This window comes from Cajanus cajan, chromosome 4 (assembly GCF_000230855.2).
Source record: "Cajanus cajan strain Asha chromosome 4, NIPB_CcT2T_4, whole genome shotgun sequence".
NCBI lineage: Eukaryota > Viridiplantae > Streptophyta > Magnoliopsida > Fabales > Fabaceae > Cajanus > Cajanus cajan.
In genome coordinates, this window is record NC_138520.1 from 10,122,922 (window position 1) to 10,132,166 (window position 9,245).

The 9,245-nt window shown below is 33.6% G+C and overlaps 1 protein-coding gene across 3 annotated transcripts; it reads left to right on the top strand.

Moving 5' to 3' along the window:
- The first annotated feature begins 2,416 nt into the window (after positions 1–2,416).
- Positions 2,417–7,715, top strand: LOC109808534 (5-methyltetrahydropteroyltriglutamate--homocysteine methyltransferase 1). 3 transcript variants are annotated; one of them, XM_020371574.3, is made up of 12 exons: positions 2,417–2,575; positions 3,450–3,803; positions 3,919–4,006; positions 4,279–4,406; positions 4,491–4,882; positions 4,976–5,139; positions 5,645–5,725; positions 5,833–5,999; positions 6,084–6,189; positions 6,398–6,648; positions 6,785–6,986; positions 7,078–7,715. In XM_020371574.3, exons 2-12 carry the CDS (start codon positions 3,454–3,456, stop codon positions 7,438–7,440), a joined length of 2,292 nt encoding a protein of 763 aa, XP_020227163.1. In that variant the 5' UTR covers positions 2,417–2,575; positions 3,450–3,453; the 3' UTR covers positions 7,441–7,715. The 3 variants fall into 3 exon arrangements, with proteins under 3 accessions (XP_020227163.1, XP_020227170.1, XP_020227178.1); XM_020371581.3 differs by having other exon boundaries at positions 2,420–2,575; positions 3,447–3,803; XM_020371589.2 differs by lacking the exon at positions 2,417–2,575 and adding an exon at positions 2,580–2,715.
- The last annotated feature ends 1,530 nt before the right edge of the window (positions 7,716–9,245 follow it).

Below are 9,245 nucleotides of genomic sequence, written 5' to 3' on the forward strand. Positions count from 1 at the left end.
AGACTCCTTATATGATATCGTCAACTTTCAAACAACATTTTTTCCTCTAGTTCTAAGCCAATTAAAATGTTTTAATGCCTACAACATTATAAACATCAACATCTCAACATACATCATCTATATATATTAACTCAAGTCAATGCATATAGAGATCAAATCATACCAATTGTAATTAGCATGTCAGTGCTTAATAATCCATCAAAGATTAACATGCCAATGCTCAACAACTTATTCAACAGTAGCATACCAATGCCTATTCAACAGTTCATCCACGCAATTTACAGCATATCAATCATACATAACATATCAATGTTCATCACCACTTCAACCACATAAATATAACATGTCAATGCTTATTATCATCATCCTATGTACAATATGCAATAAATTAAACAATGCTATTCATTCTAACCATTCAACTCACCAATTAACAATTACCATAAATATAATTTTAAGTGATTAGTTATCTTTTTACTGCCAATGGTAAATAATATGAGTACAATGATCAAAACGAGTCATTACCATATGAGTTTTAAGTAATCAATTAATTAATACAATATAAAGGAAATAAGTTATGCTTTTCCTCCAAAACTTTCCTTCAACATATTTTTATATACAAATTTTATAAAATAAAATTAAAATTCTATTATTTATATAATTATATAATTGCAAAATCCATTAATATAACAAACTATAACGTATATCATAAAACATTAATCACATTAATGTTAAATTATTATAATTTTTAAAAAGTAATTAAAAAATTTACATAAAGTTAATTATGATTATATGCTAAAAATAATGAATATTAGAAGAAAAAATATCACATTAACATAGTGAACAACTTCTAGTACAATTTTTCTCTCTAAAATTTCATAAATAGTAATTATAATTTTTTTTTATTATGATAATATAAGAAATGTAATTATACAAACTTTTACATAAAAATGTTAATATTTTTATATAGATATTTTTAAAGTAAAATAGTTAAAATATTTTCAAAAATTTTTTAAATATCAAAAAAGTAATTATAAAATTTTCTATTATTAATATAGTTATAAAAATTTTGGTGCCAAGATGTATATATATCTTAATTATTATTGACGCTTTAGATACTAGCATTTCATTCAAATATATCATATAATGTTGATTACAATGAAATTTTTAATAATTTTAATGTTTAACTTTGGTGATATATACAGTTAAAATGTTATCCATCTTTTAATTAATTTTAGAGTTAACTATTTTATAAATGGAATATAACTAAAAACATGGAATAGTGAATTTGAGTTCTTACAAGATATAAGCAACGGACAGATAAAATTTAAAATAAGGCGAATATAAGAAGTTATAGGTGTAGTTATTTTTTAGCTTTTAATTTTTCTTTACCGTATAAACTTTTCCCTTAGTTTTTTTTAATTAATTAATTAATTTATTATTATTATTATTACATAAAAAGTAGATCTCACGAATCACAAAACTAATCGCGATGATGATTGGTGAAGAAGGAAAGATAAAGATTAAAAAAAAGCAAATGATAGAAATGGTTTTTTTTAATCATATATATGAGAGTAATGTTACCTTTTCTTGGTTTCAAAAAAGAAAATGTAACTTTTTCAGATTTCTTTTAATAAAGTACCGAGCATATTCCCTTTAAACTATGAAAATTTTAACAAGTATAGTTATTAATTGAAAGTAATTTTAAAAATATTTGCTCAAAAAATATTAAAATATATATATTTGTTGAAATAAAATGAAATTATTAAAATAATTAAAAATATTAAAATATCTATATTTTATTAAAAAATTAAATACTCAAATTAATTAAAAATAATACAATAATTATATTTAAATTTTCAATTATAATTTAAATAGTCTTTAAAAAATTTAAACAAAAAAATTAAAAAATTGGATTTTTTTTTTTTGAAAAAATGAGTAACCTTGTTGAGAAATCAGTTTTTGAAAAATCGATTTCTCATCTCTTAAAAAACTAAAAAAGAACATCTATGCTGAGAAATCGATTCACATGTGAAATAATATGAAAAATAGATTATTTATGTAAATATAAATTAAAAACAATATATTATAAAAAAAAAGTCTTAAACATGACATATCATAAATATTTATTTAAAATATGATGTATTATTATATATTAAAGTAAATGAAATATGCTCATTTGACAAAAGATAGGTTGAATCCACGTGTCTTTCAGTGACAGAAAGTCTATTACAGCTCCACGTAAATCTGAGCAGCGCATACATTTTGGGCAACGGGTCACACAAGCGCGTGCATACAAACCATCACACATTTCTCGCCCACAAATTCTTCATCATTCAATAGCAAAGAAATTATGCGATTCTATTTATAATTTCCTCTTAATTAATTAATATTAAATAAATCATTAATAGGAAGAGAGAAAAAAAATGTGAAGAGAAAAGGTTGAGTCACTCAGATCTGGAGCGGAAACGGCTATAAATAACCCGAGAACCACTCCTTACACCTCGCACTCTGTTCTCGGCTTCAACCAACTATCTTAGAAGAAGAAGCCACAGAGAACCACTCACTCACCCCTAAGGTACCACACTCTCGCACCGTCTTTCTCTCCCCTCCTATCCTATGCCTTCTTAAGCATAACCATCCCTTCCCTAATTCTCATTTTTCTTCTTTCGTTGCTTCCATTTCACTCCCTAATTCTCCTCAGATCTACTTTTATACGTAATGTTCACCTTCTGTCATTGCGTGCGCAGCTTCTAGATCTGTTGCTAGTAGTTATCGTAATGCCTAGATCTGCTGGATCTGAATTCATTTCACTGTTTTTTAACAACACCGTTCGAATCTGCTAGTTTCTGAAATGAAAATCGAAAATCGAATCGTTTTTGTTTAATTTTTATTTTGTGATGCTGGTTTGAACTTCTCCTAAGTTGCTGACACTGATTTGTAGTAATTATTTCGGTTTATTTATTGTCTCTGTGCTTCTGTTGACTGTTGAATGGTTTCACATGCAACATAGGGAATGAGAATCTCGCTTTATAGTCTTCCATGATACCATGTTATCTATCGTCAGTTTGTAATAATCTCCACTCTAGTTGCAAATCACAAAATCTTTAGGTCTTTAATCATAATCACAATCTTGCAAATCTTATGTCTTATTTAATAAGTTAGTTAGTTTTTTTTTTCTTTCTATTTTCAATTTGTTTAGAAAGATCTTATTTAATAAGTTTTTATTAATAAGAATTTTCAATAATTTTAATCGTTGTTGAGTCTTTAGAAGAGTGGAATAGGAGTGTAATAGAAGTGTGTTGCAATCTTTCCTTGATACGAAAAATTATTGCCATGATCTTTGAATATTATTACATGTGTTATTACGGATGTTATAGCCGTGATCTTTGAATTTTGTTATGGAGTGTGGACGAGTGAGAGTTGATTTGGGTTTTGATCTGTTGTAGCAGAACAATGGCATCCCATATCGTTGGATACCCTCGCATGGGCCCCAAGAGAGAGCTCAAGTTCGCTCTCGAGTCATTCTGGGATGGAAAGAGCAGCGCCGAGGATTTGCAGAAGGTGTCTGCTGATCTCAGGGCATCCATCTGGAAGCAGATGGCTAGTGCTGGGATCAAGTACATCCCTAGCAACACCTTCTCTTACTATGATCAGGTGCTTGATGCCACCGCCACCCTCGGCGCTGTCCCACCAAGGTACGGCTGGACCGGCGGTGAGATCGGCTTTGACACCTACTTTTCCATGGCCAGAGGTAACGCTACCGTGCCCGCTATGGAGATGACCAAGTGGTTTGACACCAACTAGTAAGTGATGATAACTCCTAATGCCGGCTAATATTGGGATTTGTTTCTTTTTATTAATGATATGTTGTAAATTGTTATGATCTGATACTGAACTGTTGTGTATGTATTGATCCAGCCACTTCATTGTCCCTGAATTGGGACCTGATGTGAAATTCACCTATGCTTCTCACAAGGCTGTTAATGAATACAAGGAGGCCAAGGCGGTATGTGTTTCTATATGTGTTAAAACTTAGAAGCCATTTGGATTAGCTTAGGAAAATATCATTGAGAAGTATTGCTGTGTGCGACATTTTATTCAGATCAGGCTGAAGTATGAGAAAATATTTTTGTTAATTTACTTTCTGTTGTGTATTTCACTATTTCTCATTTATTGTGGCCAAGCAACTACTTGAGAGGGAATTGTTCTGTTGTCAGTTGTTGTGATTGTATATTGTCCTATGTCAACATCGTCATTGAATATTTATTTATCTTGCAGCTTGGAGTGGACACCGTGCCCGTCCTCGTTGGCCCTGTTACATACTTGTTGCTCTCCAAGCCCGCCAAGGGTGTTGAGAAATCCTTCTCTCTCCTCTCTCTCCTTCCCAAAGTTCTTGCTGTCTACAAGTAGGAATTTTAACTTATTGGGTGTTATTATTTTCTGTCTATATTCATGCTATTTGTCTAACTTGCTTATAACTATAAAAACAGGGAAGTTATTGCTGACCTTAAGGCAGCCGGTGCTTCATGGATTCAATTTGATGAGCCTACCCTTGTCTTGGACCTTGAAGCTCACAAGTTGCAAGCATTTAGTGATGCATATGTAGAACTTGCACCTGCTTTGTCTGGTTTGAATGTTCTTGTTGCAACCTACTTTGCTGACATCCCTGCTGAGGCATACAAGACTCTCAAATCTCTGGCTGGCGTCACTGCATATGGATTTGATTTAGTCCGTGGAACTAAGACTCTTGATTTGATCAAGGGTGGATTTCCCGCTGGAAAATACCTCTTTGCTGGAGTGGTTGATGGAAGGAACATTTGGGCTAATGACCTTGCTGCTTCTCTCACTACCCTTCAGAGTCTCGAGGCCATTGTGGGCAAAGGTATTTATTGAACATGTAGTTCAGAGTAAATTTTGGGAGACTTTTACAGTTAATATAATTAACTGATTATGGATGTATGTTTAAACTGTGCAGATAAACTTGTTGTGTCCACATCCTCTTCCCTTCTTCACACTGCTGTTGATCTTGTTAATGAGACCAAGTTGGATAACGAGATCAAGTCATGGCTAGCTTTTGCTGCCCAAAAAATTGTTGAAGTTAACGCATTGGCTAGCGCATTGGCTGGCAAGAAGGATGAGGTAATATTCATCTTAGTTCATCTTACATTTGATGAAACATTTTATTAATATGATTTGATTATGTGTTACCCGCAAACAATGCAGTATGTGATTAGTGGGGCCAACAGAATTTCAAGGTTTTCATTAAAAATATTAAAGTAAAATAAGATCATATTTTAATAAAAGTTATATAGTATAATTTTATAAATTGGCAAATAGGATTTTCTTATTATTATAAAAAGAATTGAAAGAGTGGAATTGCGCAATGGAAAGAGATAAAAAAGAAGTGTATCACTAGAATTAGAATTAAGAAGATTCAATTATTGGGTACCTTAAATATTAACAAATAACAACTGTTAATAAAAACAGCAGATAATTGTGCGTTGCAATGCCGGTGGTAGGTAATATATACATGGATGTAGCATTGCTCATGATTAAATTTGGAACCATGAGAATGAAATATGCCAATTCTTGTTTGTTTTTATCACAAAATTGTCTAATAAATATTTTACGGATTCATTTTCAGGCTTTCTTCTCTGCCAATGCTGCAGCTCTGGCTTCAAGAAAGTCCTCTCCAAGAGTGACTAACGAGGCTGTTCAGAAGGCTGTGAGTGCTTGTTTCAACTGCACTTTTTCTTAAATTGGATATGTTGTTAAAGTTATTCTGCCGTTACTCATGTCTACTTACTCATGTCTACTTTTCCCTCCTCCCAGGCTGCTGCATTGAAGGGTTCTGACCATCGCCGTGCAACAAATGTTAGTGCCAGACTTGATGCTCAACAAAAGAAGCTCAACCTTCCAATCCTTCCAACCACCACTATTGGATCCTTCCCTCAGACTGTAGAACTTAGGAGGGTACGCCGTGAATTCAAGGCTAACAAGTGAGAATGCTGAGACTGCTGAACTGTCTTGTTATCATTGATCATGTGCCTTTGCGATAATTGACCATTATGTTGTTTTTTCAGGATCTCCGAGGATGAGTATGTTAAGTCAATTAAGGAGGAAATTCGCAAAGTTGTTGAACTTCAAGAAGAGCTTGATATTGATGTCTTGGTGCATGGAGAGCCAGAGGTCAGCTCTCATCTCCTCGTATTGACTAAATATTAGTCTATTGAAGTGAATATAGCTTCTCAGTAGACATATTATTTTGATATATTCTTCACCTCTTTGGCTCTTTCTTTCTGAAGAGCACTACTCTGGCCAGATTTTCTGTCCTTATTGTTATATTGTTGATTCTAAAATTGCACCTCCAACTAAATGTGGATGCCTTTCATTTCAGAGGAATGATATGGTTGAGTACTTCGGTGAGCAATTGTCAGGCTTCGCCTTCACTGTCAATGGTTGGGTGCAATCCTATGGATCCCGTTGCGTGAAGCCACCAATCATCTATGGTGATGTGAGCCGCCCAAAGGCAATGACTGTCTTCTGGTCATCTCTGGCTCAGAGCTTTACCAAGCGCCCAATGAAGGGAATGCTTACTGGCCCTGTTACCATTCTCAACTGGTCCTTTGTTAGAAACGATCAGCCTAGGTAAAACTTCATACCCTTGTAATGTGGGTGTAACGAGAAATTAACAATATTCACCACCTTCTTGTTTCTAACTTTAGAAATTAACAATATTCACCACCTTCTTGTTTCTAACTTTAGTGTATGAATCCATCTGCAGATCTGAGACCACCTACCAGATTGCTTTGGCCATCAAGGACGAAGTAGAAGACCTCGAGAAGGCTGGCATTAATGTTATCCAAATTGATGAAGCTGCTTTGAGAGAGGGGCTGCCACTGAGGAAGTCAGAGCAAGCTCACTACTTGGACTGGGCTGTCCATGCCTTCAGAATCACCAATGTTGGTGTCAAGGATACCACTCAGGTACTGTACTTTTGGATTATCACTCAGGGTCACCGATGTTTCTTTTTTCATCCTTATTTGCATGTGTAACAATTAACTTTCATATCGACAGATCCACACCCACATGTGCTACTCCAACTTCAACGACATCATCCACTCTATCATTGACATGGATGCTGATGTTATCACCATTGAGAACTCTCGCTCTGATGAGAAGCTCCTGTCAGTGTTCCGTGAAGGAGTGAAGTATGGTGCTGGAATTGGCCCTGGTGTCTATGACATCCACTCCCCAAGAATACCACCAACTGAAGAAATTGCAGACAGAATCAACAAGATGCTTGCAGTGCTCGAGAAGAACATCTTGTGGGTCAACCCTGACTGTGGGCTCAAGACCCGTAAGTACACAGAGGTGAAGCCAGCCCTCACAAACATGGTTGCCGCAGCAAAACTCATCCGCAACGAACTTGCCAAGTGAATGGTATAAGAAAGTAGAATCTCAAAGGTCATTGGTTCTGCTTCATATACGCTAAAGGGAATTTTTCTATATTGGTTGTTTCAATAACTGTGTGCAATATTTAGGTGTTATAGCATGCTCTGTGAGCAATTGATTTTCCCTCAACCCTTATCCCTCTTTTTCTCCCGACTCCTGTTTTCCCTAATGTCTGTTGTATCTTTGCGGCTTTGCCGCAATCTTTATTGATATGAATTTTTACCAGTTTTGTGCAAATAAACATGACATTAGTATCTAAATCTTTATTTGGTTTACATTCCAATGTGACCTAACTTTGCGGATGTAACCACATACGATTGAAAAATAAATACTATTTGGCTAAGCTCGTGAATAGCTATTTTTTCCCACATAAAGAGTAGAGCTATTTTTTGAAAAGCAAATAATCTAAAATTGGAACCTGTGGAACAGTGTTCTCTTACAGTAATACTAGTCAAAATCCGCTAAGATTCTGCAGCAGAGGGCATAAAATGAAAGGTATAAAAGAGTTACGGACTTAAATTGACTAATAATGTTATTTTAACCTATTGTTTAGGTAGGACCTAAATTGACTAATAATGTCATTTTAACCTATTGTGTAGATAGAAGATTATCTGCGGTTTTCCCATGGACCAGGACATCAATATTGAGCTCAGCATCTTGGAGTTTTACAACTTTGTTGACTTCCTCCTTACGTGCCGTAATACACTGGTTCTCGGAAATCTTGTTAGCCTTCTTCTATTTTACACTATAAGTGGACAAGATTAAGGCTAACAAGATTTCCGATAATAAGTGTGTTAAAGGCAACAAGATCATCTGGGTTCACTTATGTTGCCCAATAAAATGGATGGGTTCCTTTTTTGTCATGTTACATTGTGATTATGTTACTGCAAGAATTTGTTAATGCGATTTGTATTTTTCAAATTTTAGTTAGGTTATTAATCTCGTTCCGCATTTTGACGATTATTTTCCTATGATATTTATGAGATTTTAAATTTTACTATTTGTTAAGAAGTCGGTTCAAATCCCATTTACAGTTTGTTATTTTAAAGAAACATGTTCACTTAGCCCTATTTTATGAGTTCTTTCTTCTTGATTTTTTTTTTTCAATTTGTATTTGAATTAGACTTTTCATGTTATAAAAAATTTCTAAGTTTTCAAATTAACAATTTTTTAAGGACTACTAGAAATAAAGAGAAAAAATAATACATCAAATAAATACAAATTTAATAAAGTATTAAATGTCAGATAAAAAATTAGAGTATAATTTATATATTACTGTTTGTGCGATGCATGATAATAAAATTATTTTTTATGTGATATTTAATGCTTTTATTAAAATTTTATTTATTTGGTGAGAGAGTAGGGATTAAATAACTCTTGATATATTATTTTTTTTATTAATAAAAAAGATTACAACATCAAGAATTAAATAGTTTTGGTTAAAAACCTATTTTGGTCCCGTATAATCTTTTTTTGTTTCAATTTAGTCCCTCATTAATTTTTTGTCTCAATTTGGTCCCAAACTAATTAATTGGTTTCAATTTAGTCCCAGATTAATTAATTAGTTTCAATGTGGGACTTTCCGTCCAAATTGCTTTAACGATGTTAACTTTTGGTCACGCGGATGCCACGTAGATGCATACGTGGTATTCACGTGGATGAGAATTTTTTTGAAAACTCCTGGACCGGAACGGCCCGTTCTGAAACCAGAACGGGCCGTTCTGGTTGCAAAATTAAAGCACCACCAGTGAAGCAGAACGGGCCGTTCTGAAACCAGAACGGCCCGTTCT